The following is a 12543-nucleotide window of genomic DNA, read 5'->3' as shown; positions in this document are numbered from 1 at the left end:
GAACACCCATGGTCTACATACCAAACACTGACAGCTCAGAAGTCATCTGGTATAGGTGAACAATTCCTTGGGGTCCTTTGTGATGGACAATACATTGATAGGAGCCCTTGTCCTTGATCTGAACATTGTGAAGTTGCATGGTCCAATTGTCCTGGTCAAAGCTTGTGCGGCCCAGATACTTGGCAGCCACATTGTCAGGTTTTTCGTTGCCTAAATATAGCTCATACAAAACCAACTTTTGCTGGTCCTGCCAAAATATTATAAGCTCCCCCAGACTTATATTTTGAGAGTTTATAAATTGGCAAGGCAAGTCTGCAGTCTCGTTGAAAGAAGCCTGACTCTTGAGGGAGGCAACATCTGGAAAAGAAGAGGTGGAGATTAGGAAAGGAAGAAGCAAGAGGGAAGAACAACCAACTCCATTTCTTTTTAAATTTTTTTTAGTTGTAGATGGACACAATACCTTTATTTATTTATATTTATTTGGTGCTGAGGATCAAATCCAGTGCCTCACATGTGCCAGGCAATCACTCTACCACTGAGCCACAACCCCAGTCCTCCATTTCTTTTTATATGATATCAGGTGATATCTCATCAGCAATGATTGAAGAACTCTTTATTAAGATCTGAAACTCTGCATCCATGCTGGACACCTGGCAATTAGGACTTCTGTTCTTGCTTCACTGTTAACTGAATGCATGGCCTTGTGCAAACTGCAATCTTTATGAGTCTCAGTTTCCTCATCTCTTTAAAGAACTGGGGGTGGGGGGATTAAGTGTTAGAAGAGTCTAACTGTATGGTTCTGTGAATATGAATTCCTGAGAGTTAGACAGTTGGTTCAGTTACCTGTTAACTTCCCACAGCCTGAACATTAATTCTCATGACTGTAGCTGGAACAGGCTGCATAACTGCTATATCACCCCAAAGCCCTCCTTTCCCCACCATATCTCCTTGTTTCTTGGTCTACTATGGTGAAAGGATTGCTGATATTGCTAGTCAGCTTGCTATCTCTCCTTTTATTAAGCTTCATTAGTTGGGAGCCACATTGAGTAACATCTTTGAAAATTCAAACAGTTCCCTTTATAGACCTCCCACCATGACCAGCTCTCCCCAGGACAGAAACAGTTTGACTCATGTAGTTAGCCAAGGTATCTCTGCTCAGTGACCTCTCCAAGCTCTTTCAGGGACCAGAAAGAGAACTGGGCAAAATGGGGGTAGTTTGGGGTTTGTGATGGTCAGAGACCATTTAAGGCACATGAATGAAATGTTGGGAGTGAATGACAGGTGGGGAGGTGAGAAAGTGTTTTAGGAGTACTAGGGAAATCCCAGATGACACAGACCTGTTGTTCCCAGGTTACACTTCTCCTGGAAACTCACAATCCACAGGGGATGTGCTGAGAGAGCAAGGAAAGGCTTTGGTCCCTCCAGGACATAGACATATTGGTATATGGGGAGGGATTTGTATCACCCAACTCCTTAAATGTGATTGATCATAGGTTTTGTAGGGTCTTTCTGGGTCATAGACTTACTTGAGACTTGGCAAAGAAGTAGTGGGAGAAGGGAAGTGCAGGTCAGGAGACCTGCTTAGATGATACCAGGTTAGGAGCTGCCTGGGGGAGGAAGTCAGATTGGGTTCTGAATGAAGAGTCATCGTTCAGGATTTCAGCAAAGGGACGGTGACATTAAGGCAGAAATTTTGCATTATGGCCTATTACATTACTCTCACTAGAACTTTGTGAAGGAGGGGATACCTACATGGGTACTCAGAACAGTGAAAACATGATCTAAGCAAGAGTGACTGTATTTGGTGATTACATGCAAAGCAAACCTGGATCTTGTGTGGCACCTTTGCTGAGCTCTTACTAATAATGCAACAGTGCCACCTACTGTAAAAGCTTCCAGCACTGTCTCTGGGGAATACATTCTGATTTTGGTATAATTTGCTATATGACAAAGGGCAGATGACCCAGTTGCAACTTTTAACATTGGTCAATTTTATGTTGTGTCTCAGCTATTGATTGTGCCTTCAGACTTGGGAAGGACCTCATCCATAGTTTCTTCTATCTTGATTTACAGAGATTTCTCCAACAGATCCCCACACACAGTACTTTTTTCTCCTTCTCACTTACTCTCTCCACTCACAGACTAGTCCAACTTTTCTGCTGCAATCCTTTCTCCAAAAGATTATACAGGGCTTTCTCTTCTCCCCATCAAATTGCTCCCCTCTTTGCCTATCAACTGAAAGAGTGATCTATGGACCAGGCCATTGGCATCATGTTGGGCCTGGTCAGAAGTGCAGAACCTCTGTTCCCACCAGAGAGCTCCGGGTCGGAATCTGCATCATAACAAAAACTCCCATTTGAGAAGCTGCTGTAGATGTTCTCTGTTTCCATCTCCAGAATGGATCAGAGAAGAAGACAGGGCAGATTTACTTCTATCTATTCCTCCTCAAATCCCCTCTCCACACCATAGGGGTGGAAATCACTCTAGTCCATTCTGAGTGGAACTGAAAATATTTCATAGGTTCCACTCTGCAGCCCCTCACCAACCACTGGATTTCATGATATCACTCGGAGCTAGGCATAAGGCATCTTGCTAACCCCCTCCTGATCATATGGAGAAGATATGACTCAAGGTCTGTTTTCCCTAAGTAGCTTCAGGCGTCCACTATTAGGACCCCAGAGCATAGGTCCTCTAGCAGCTGGACCCACTGGGACTCCACTGGTGGAAAGCATTGAGAATCTCACCCTTCTTCAGCACTTGGGTGAGAGAGATGGTCTAGCCATAACTGATTGCTGTGAGGATGTCAGGAGCTAGGGGATCAAGAACTCAGCTGGACATCTCCCTGATCAGCAATTTGTTCCCTAGGACACTTAAGGACCTTCTCAGCAATATACTGTTTGAATGACACACAAACCTCATAGTCGGCTAATGTCAGTTCCCCCATGGGGACTTCAGTCTTCCTGGCCATCAGACCAAATGTAGGTGACACATTCAAGGGTCCTCTCTATGTTTTTCTGTACTCATGAATTTCTCTTCATTTCCTAAACTTCTTCCAAAGCTTTATTAGGCCCTCTGGAAACTGCATACCACTGTAATATATTCTTCTATATCCTTAACTTCTTTGGTAAACATTTTCTCCTACGTTCTGTTATTGGGATCTGGTCCTACCCAACGGAAGCCATTTGTCTCCTAACCACAGCTTGTTTTTTTTTTACTTCACAGGGACTTTGAGCAACAACCTCCCCATTTGGAATTGTTCTTCTCTTATTATCGTTAGCCACTAATCATTCTCACTAGTCCCTTGCTCAGTGAGGATTTGGGCATTTCACACAAGGTCTTTCTCACCAATTCGTGCCATAAACTTGGTGCTTTCATCATGGATGTGTCCACCAACAAAGTTCTTTCACCTTGCCAACCCCATAGGTTTTCATCCACAGACTCTTTCAGCAGCCCCCACTCCCATGATATAATCCTGAACCTCATCATCTACAGCAGCTCCACCCCTAGAGTCCTCCCCTTCATATACAGGAGAACAGGGAGGACCTGTCCACAACCTCCTCTTCCTCTGGGCATTACTATTGCTTTCTCCCTCTTCATCCAGACCTAAGTTTATCCAGTCTAGATCCGCTCCTGTAGCACTTTCCAAAAGAACCTTCCAAGGTGATGGAAATGTTCTTTCCGTGGCTGAACAATGCGGTAACTACCAGCCACTGCAACTTTTAAGCACTTGCTATGTTGCTAATGTGACTGAGAAACTGGATTTATTTATTTATTTTGCAGCACTGGAGAGAGAAACTGAATTTTTAACCTTACTTAATTTTAACTAATGGACATTTAAATAAGCACATATGGCTAGTGGCTATCATGTTGGACAGCACAACAATGTTTTTTCAATGATTCCTTGCCAGCAATTAATAAATGAGTCCCTTTGTCTCTGTAAAATTCATCCTGAGGATACTCTACTTTCAGTCTACCTATCTGTTCTCACAATCAAGTGGTTGAGCCCTCCTGAAGGAAATGATTTCATTGTACCGACTGCTGACATTGCAAATCTGTGGAGTCCAGACTCATTATAATGACCCCCAGGCTCACCACCCTGCCCACTGGCCTGTTCCTTCTTACAGCAGTTACTTCAAACACTTCCTCCCTGCTCCTGTTTTTAGTTTCTTTTTGCCTTATAGTCAAACTCCGTGAAAAAGTGAACAGAAATATTTGCCTTTACTCCCCACATCTCTACTGAAACTTTCCCAACAAAGGTGCCAGTGACTTCCCATCAGTGCCAAGCCCAGTACTCTTTTCTGACCTCAGTCCATTTGATGACACTGCTGAATGTTTAACACTGTTGGGGGCATTTCTCCTTGAAACTCTGTCTTCTTCCCCAATCTCCAACTTCCTGGTTCAAATGCCTGTTGGATTTCTCACTTTTTCTCCTCTCTTTCCATGGATTCAAGTGCCAAGTGTAAATTAATAATTCATAGATGTTTATCTCCAGCCCATGACTGTTGCTAGAGTTCCAGTTGCCTATCTCCAGCTGCCTGTTGGATACCTTCTTTTAGATTACAACAGATATTCTTCCTCCCTTCAAATCTTCTTCTCCTCCACCTCAACGCATGGTTTCCTTACCCACTGATGTCCATAATTATCTGAAGAATGTGTAGAAAATACCCAAGAGAAGGTCTGCACAGGTGTGGCTGAGAAGATGTAGAAGTACTACAGCCTGAGCTGAACTTTAATATGCTATGGGAAGGGTGGTGGCTCTGTATGAAGCAGAGAGAAGGAACTATCAGAGGTATAGGATTATGTGTTCATCTGGGGACCTTGGGGACATTATCTTTTAAGTGTCTCTCTAAGACATTCTCTGTTATAGGCCAGGAATGGTTTTCCAGGCATTTTCATGACCCAGATAGTATTTCTGGCAAGAAGAGTCTTGCTTTGATTTCATGCTCACCAACATTCAATTACATAGACAAACACATTAAATGCTTAATTATGTAGAGTTATATATCATCATATAGAATATTTATATTTATTTTATAAAATACACACATATGCCATGTTACATGAAATATTATTTACTAAGTATATGAAGTACAATATAACATTTAAAACACATCACTGAATGATGAAAAACCCAGTTCCTTGGAAGCACATGCCATCAGACAGTACCTCCCACTGTCTCTCATTTCTATTGTTACTCATCTTTCTTTCATGTGGCCCTTAATTTATTGAAGGACCTGACTTGTTCTTGCCAATTGCTTCCTAACTGATCTCCCTGCTTCCATCTTTGCCCTAAGTCTAGCTTCTCAAGCCAAGATAACCCTTTAAAAACTTATTTCTGGCTGGGTGTGGTGGCATATGCCTGTAAATCCCAGATACTCAGGAAGCTGAGGAAAGAGAATTACAAGTTCAAGGATATCCTCTTAGTGAGGCCCTGTCTCAAAATGAAAATAAATAAAAACAGCTAGCAGTGTAACTCAGTGTTAGAGTGCCCATGGTCTCAATCTCCAGTACCAAAAAACAAAAAAACAAAACAAAAAAACCCAACACAATATATCTATACCTATATCTATCTCTGTGCCTATGTATATGGACACATATACATACATACATACATATAAGCATAATTGTTCAAAAGCCTCTGGTGACTTTCCATCCCACTGAAAATTAAATCCAAATCCCTTCCCATTGCACTGAGGACAATCTCCCAAGTCCTTCCCATAGCCTACAGGGCCTCATACAGTCTGGCCTCTGGTGCTTTGCAGACCTGTTCCCTCACTAACTCTGCCCTGGCCACATAGGCTTCGTTGACAATCCTCCAGAGGTCAGACACACTCTGTCTCAGGTCTTCTCGGATTGTTTCCTGTGTCTCAAGGTTGTCCCTTCCTTTTCTGTAGGCCTCTTATCAAATGTCACCATATGGGATGATTTCTCTGAACATCTTTTGAAGACAGTATCCCTGACACTGTTCTTTGGGATAATTCGTTCTTTTTATCAGGGTACTTATATGGTCTGTTTGTCTATCGTCTGTTTCTCCTGAGGAGTTCAAAGAACCTACGTGTGTCCCAGCCAATGGCCGACAGCAACAAAAGATTCTTTTAAAATCCTACTGCTCACAATTACATATCATAAATAAAATTACCATATATAAAAGCAAACAAACCTCCATGTGGTTTTCCAGGCCTAACCATAGGCAATTAGAAAGGCTGATCTGATGGTCCTCAGGGGAAAGCTGCCCCTCCCATACCAGGCTGGTGCCTAGCCACTGCGTCCTCTGAAGGGAGCTGCAGCTAGTGTCTCAGTTAGACAGTCTTGCTCTTTCACATAGTGGCACTCCTAGCCCAGGCATTTATTCCTGGGTTTCTTTATCTAAGGCCTTGGACAGAGGCCGTCTTTAGGCACCTCTACTAAGGCCTCCTCACAGTGGGGAGGAGGGGGAACCTCCAAGACATTTTCCCCACTCTGACTCAATACCCAGGAATTTTCCACTCCTGGCTTCCCCCATCATCTTCCATCTTCCTCTTTTGGTTTTCCCCACCCTTGGGTCCCTTGCCTCCCATCCATAAAACTGTCAGATTCTTTGGTTTGGGGCTGTCTCAACAATGAGATGACACCCATGTCTGTCCCCATGATCCCTGACTGGTGTACCCGTCTATGGGGGAAATGAAAGAGGAGAAATCAGCCCTTTCTTTAATGTAGCCTCTTGCCTCACCATCACAGTAAGAGATTCAAAACTCAACTCTTTCATTCTCCTCTGGCTGATATAATCAGCTGCTCTGACACCTAACAGCTCCTCTCTCTCCCAGCTCAGCCACACACTTGACATCGTCATTAGAATAAGCTCCATGAAAGCAGGAAATTTGTCCTTTTTCCTCACTGTGGCATTTCAAGTGTCTACAACTCTTCCTTACAAATATTAAGCAGTTAGTAAATACTTACTGAAGAAATTAATGAAAATATCTCAATAACAATCAGGGAGATGCAATTTAAACCTCAATGAGATAACATTGCTTTTGCCTAATCGATAGGTCATATTTAAAAACATTGGTAAGACCCACTGTTCAAGAGAGTGTGGAGAAATGGGTTCTCTTATGCATTGTTGGTAAAACTGATAAAGTGTGTTGGAGGTCAAATGGTAATATGTAAGAAGATTAATGATAGATTGGGGCTGGGGATATACCTCAGTTGGTAGAGTGGTTGCCTCGAATGCACAAGGCCCTGGGTTCGATCTCCAGCACCATAAAAAATAAAAATAAATAAATAAATGGATACAAGTTAAAAAAATCAATGATAGACTGAAGGCTTGACTTAGCAATTCAATTTCTAGGAATTCATTTTACAAAAAGATACATATGCACATAACAGGATGTATACAGATATGTGTTTATAAGAACACACTTGCAGTAAGTTAAATGGCTTAATAAATAATGATGCATCCATACAATAGAATTCCACATGACTCTGAAACAGGATGCCAAAGTCACTATGCCATTATAGTTAAGAGTGTGGATTCTGGGCAGCATGAGTTCAGTCTCTGTTCTACTACTTACTACCTCTGTTACCTTGGGCTAATTACTTCACTCCTCTATTTCTCAGTTTGCTCTTCAAAAAACAGAAACAATCATGGGTCCCTGCATCCAAGGGTTGTTTTAAGGATTAAATGAGTTAGTATTTGAGTTAGTAGTAACCTTTGATAATCATTCTTTAAGAGTTACTTATTTTTAAGTTGATCTCATAAATTTTGAGAGTGAAAAAGTGCTTGCTAGAGGCTAGGCAAAATAGAGGGAATGAAGGATAAGGAAAGGTTGGTCAAGGGGTACCAGGTCACAGTTTGATAGGGAGATAAGCTCTGGTGTTCTGTTGCACAGTAGGGTGACTATAAATAATGTAAATATACTGTACATTTTTAAACAGGTAGGAGAAAAGATGGTGAATGTTTTCACTATAAAGTTTAAATGATGAATTTTTTAGAAGATTGATATTTTTACCCTGATGTGAACATTACATATGTATAATGTATTGAAGCAGCATATGGTATCCTATAATTATGTATAATTTTTGTATGTCAGTTAAAATTTTTAGTTATTTAATTTTAGTTTTTAACTTTATTTTTAACATTATTATTATAGATAGGAAACAATGTCCACGGACACCAAATTCATAATTTTTAGTTAAATTTACTCTGAAAGATTTAAAAATGTGTATGCTTAGAATTCTGTAAGAAATATGAAGTAGTGTATTATAAAATATAAAAATTTATAAAACATTGAAAGAGAATATAAAAATATGTTTATGAATTTGTTAGCAATTTTGGAAGTTAAAAATACAGATTAAGAATAAAACCAAACAGAATAAACTCTAGATTAAATACAATTAAAAAAGAAAATTATAAATTGGAAGATTGTACTGAGAAATTCCCCCAAAGGGAAATAGAAAGATTAAAAAGAAGAAGAAGAAAGAAAGAATAGATTGAATCTTGAAGAATTAATCTGAGCTCTAATAGTTTTTAGAAGAAGAAAATTGAAGAAATAGTAAATAAGTGATATTGGAAGAGATAGAAGTTGTGAATCTATAAAACTGCAGAATGGCATGAGTCCTCAGATCAAAAGTGCATTTTTTAAGTACCAAACAAGTAAGGAGGTAAGACCCTCCTTACTGTGTAATGTACATATATTTCAAAAAACCCTGAAATAGTGGCAATAGAGTGAAAATAAATCTAAGAAACATTGTAGTGAGCCTGATAAACACAAAGTGTGTGTGTGTGTGTGTGTGTATATATATATATATATATTTTTTTTTAACCAAACTTATAAATCAAATAGAGTAAAAGTGATTCTTTTAAGAATGAAGGAAGAGTATTTATAAAACAATGATCATGATCCTAAAATCTCTTTAGTAACCATGAAAAAAGATAATGGGATAATATACCCAAATGAATAAAAGGCACACTTAAAAAAAAATAAAGCAAAGTTAACATTTTAATTCAAAAAACTATTGCAGCAGACTGGAGCTGGAGCTCAGTGGTAGAGCACTTGCCTCACACGTGTGAGGCACTGCGTTTGACCCTCGGCATTACATAAAAATAAATTAGTAAACAAAGATTGTGTCCATCTACAACTAAAAAACAATTTAAAAAGACTATTGCAATTTCAAACATTATAAAAATGAAGAGTATGTAGAAACTTGAGAAAGTATGTTTGAAACAATACTGAATGAAACATATTCGTGGGTTTACATATATATGGTGATTGCAATTATATATAATTATTTTTACTCTGATTTTTCCCTAATAAAGACCATAAAAGTGACTATTAAATAATGGGGGGAGGGGTATTTGAAAGGTTTTTAATAGAGACATCTATCTATCTAGGAAGAGGGAATGAAAGAAAGAGTAAGAATGGACATAAGAATGTGCAAGGGCTCTTAGAATATATGGAAAATGTTTGACTAATTTTGAGGTCCCAGAATCTGGTCTTATAGCTTGGAAATGTAAAAAGGTGTACCTCTGTAGGATAGATCAACTACAAAGGTAAGATCTTGGCCATAAAGGAAGGGCTACAAGTGTTTTCATTTTCATTGTTAAAAAATTAAAATGAAGTCATCCATGCCAAAATTCCACACCACCAAACCAGAACTAACTTGTTGTCTGACTTTCCAAGAAATCAGGAGAATGAAAGGCATCTGAATGTCTCAAACAGGCCAATCAGCGTGACAGTGAAGTTCCCTCTCCTTAATTCATACATCATTTAATCATTACAAAAAATAATCTGATGTTAACCAATTGTTTATTTTCTATTGTTCTGTCTCCTTGCCCCCACCTTTCAAGGAAAGTAACTTTGACCAATCGGCTCTTTGTTTCTGCTTGCTTTGGCCCTTCTCCAAAAACCTCTTTTGCTCAGCTCCTCAGAGAACCTACTCTATTTTATGGAATCATGTGTTGTTGGATTCTAGAGGTACAAAATAAAACCAATTAATATCTTTAAATTGTCGTAAAGTTGACCTATGATACCATAAATCTCAATAATATTGAGGGAGCCCAAATCCAAGCTTATATGTTAAGAAAGTGGTATTCTTTCTCTCACAAAGGAAAAATGAACCAGAGTCTCAAACTTTGGCTCTTTCTCCATAAGTCTGCCAGCATTGGTGCCTTTCTCTTCTCTGCCAGCTTTATTCTTCCTCTCAAATAATGCTACCTGCATCCTATTTGGCAACCATCTTCCTTTAATGTGTATTAATCCTTCTTAATGTGGATTAACTTGCCTGGCAGTTCATTCATCCTCTCTGGAAACTACTAAAAACAGTCTATTAAATTGATCAACTAATTTGGAGGTAAGATACTCCTTACTGTGTAATGTACATTTATTTCAAAAGATCCTGAAATAGTGGCTTGACACAAGGGAGTGATTCCAGTACAGCCATTAGGCTCTGGGCCAATTCTGTAGGAACAGTAAGTCTGAATAGGGCCTGGTTTTAGTGACCACCATCTACAACAGCAGGACATGGGAATCCAACCTAACCATAGAAATGTTATCTTCACACAACCATCCACACAAGAACCTGCAAAAATCCAGGGGGCAGCAAACAGTAGACCTTTCCATAGGTTGTGAATGAAAGTTTGAACCAACTTTATGAAAATAAATAAAACATTAAAAAGATTCCAACTACCACTCCAGGTACACTAATTGAACCAGAGGTGTAACTCAAGAGAAATGAGACGCTCTAGGACCAAGAGAACCCCCAGACAAGAGGAGAGTAACTGTCAAAAGCCAAACTGGGTCAGAAATGATGTAGAGTGCTTCTCTAGTTTCAGCTACGAGGTTGAAGTAGGAGGACTGCTTGAGCCCAGGAGTTTGTGGCCAGCCTGAGCAACATAGAGAGACCCTGTCTCTTAAAAATAAAGAAAAGTTAAACTACAAAGATACTTCCCCAAGATGTTCAATCTACTTATTTTCTAAAACCACACTGGTTCCAGGTTAAATGTGTTATGCAGATACCAGAATAGAAGCAGAGGTTAGCAGTGGCACCTAGCAATCCCTTTAGCTTTATAAATACAAATCACAAATCATAACCCGATTCTACAAGGCCATGGCTGCCCCGTCCTACCCGTTTCAGTCTTACACTCTCATCTAATTTTAACTTCAAGAGCAGGGTTGGCAAATTAAGTGTCAATTTCTATGACATGGGAGAATATGCAATTGGGGACAAAATAGTTCCACTGTAGTGTTTAATCTTTGTCATCAAATGAATTATTCAGCCCTGCATTTTTGCTGTGGATTATCTGGGCCATTTGCATTTCCTGTCTCTCATTGGATGCCTGCCCTGGGCTTGGTCACTACCCACTAGACCAGTATGCAGAGTGCACCCTGGGAGGAAGGAGATAACATTGTGGAGCACTGGCAATGTTATTTTCTAATCCACTTAAAATTTGTATTGCCCCCAAGATCATCTCTCATCTTCTCAACCCACCATAAAACCTAAACAGGTATCATTTGGAGAAGTTATTTATAAGGTTTCAATACTGATAAAACTCTTTTTAGGAGTTAACAAAGTGTCCAGGCAATTTCAAAGCAAGGCAAGGGCAAAAATGATACCTGGGAGTGGTTTTGATAAGGTTTCTTGGCTTTGCTTGCTCACTTACAATGTGCAGAGTCAGAAAGCTCATGGGGAAACTGACATCTCATCTGAGCCTTTTCTGAGAATTTGTTTCCAGGGTATTTTTCTTCCTTGTCTCCCAGGTCATAAGAGCTGGGCTGGTCACTGTGATGAGAAGGACTAGGACCCAAGCTTTAGGGGCACTTCAGGTGTTAGCTGCAGGTAAGGCAGGGGATGTGCTGTCAGGGAACTTGAGAATATGAATAAGGCAGTAGTGACATTGGTCCACCAATACTGTTCAGGTCCCCAAGGAGGAGATTTTCTCAATTATGGATGATTCTCTAGCAAGGGTTATGAGAAGTAGCCTGATGTCACCATTCAGGGAACAGGTGCAGCATCTACACTGCTGGCTGTGAATCTAAGCTATGCCATTTAGTGCCTGAGTTGGTCTTAAGTAAATTATACAACCTCTCTGTGCTTTAGTAAATAAAATATTGAATAATAACAAAAACTAAGCAGCAAGTTATGAGATAATATTTACAAAAATGCTTGGAACGGCACTTGTCACAAAGACACCCCCCAACACACACACACATACACACATACACATTTATTTCACCACCCCCAAAACTAAGGTAGCAGGTCACTGGCCTGTGATGAACCCAACCTAATTTCATTTTAAGATTGGGAGCCATCTCATCACAAAGTCATGAAAAGTTAATTTCGGTTTTACTATAAATTACTGCAATTTCTAAACTTGTTTGGAATGCCTGCCTGTGCCTTGAACTCACCCATGCCTGGCTTTCTCTGACCAGATGACAATCCTCTCTGAAACCTCAGCAGTGCCACATAAATTCTGATGTTGGGATCTGAATTTACTCCCTACCTTGAAATATCATGCCATGTAAATCATTAACCTGCTATCTGCCTTTGTATTATGCTTGTCAAAATCCT

The 12543-nt window shown here is 39.8% G+C and overlaps 1 protein-coding gene across 4 annotated transcripts in view; it reads right to left on the bottom strand.

Moving 5' to 3' along the window:
• Window positions 1-12543, bottom strand: part of Cd86 (CD86 molecule) — a 70513-nt gene that overhangs the window by 18240 nt on the left and 39730 nt on the right. For all 4 annotated transcript variants that reach the window (XM_046458011.2, XM_046458014.2, XM_046458009.2 and 1 more), the window contains exon 3: window positions 22-357. In XM_046458011.2, the coding sequence (XP_046313967.1) occupies window positions 22-357 (336 nt within the window). The remainder of the gene's footprint in view (window positions 1-21; window positions 358-12543) is intronic.

This window comes from Marmota monax, unplaced genomic scaffold (genome assembly GCF_021218885.2).
Source record: "Marmota monax isolate L192 unplaced genomic scaffold, Marmota_monax_Labrador192_F-V1.1 WCK01_AAM20220418_F8-fsc00052, whole genome shotgun sequence".
In the NCBI taxonomy this organism is placed as follows: Eukaryota; Metazoa; Chordata; class Mammalia; order Rodentia; family Sciuridae; genus Marmota; species Marmota monax.
Note: the sequence above shows the minus strand (reverse complement) of the source record. Positions and strands in the feature narration are given on the sequence as shown.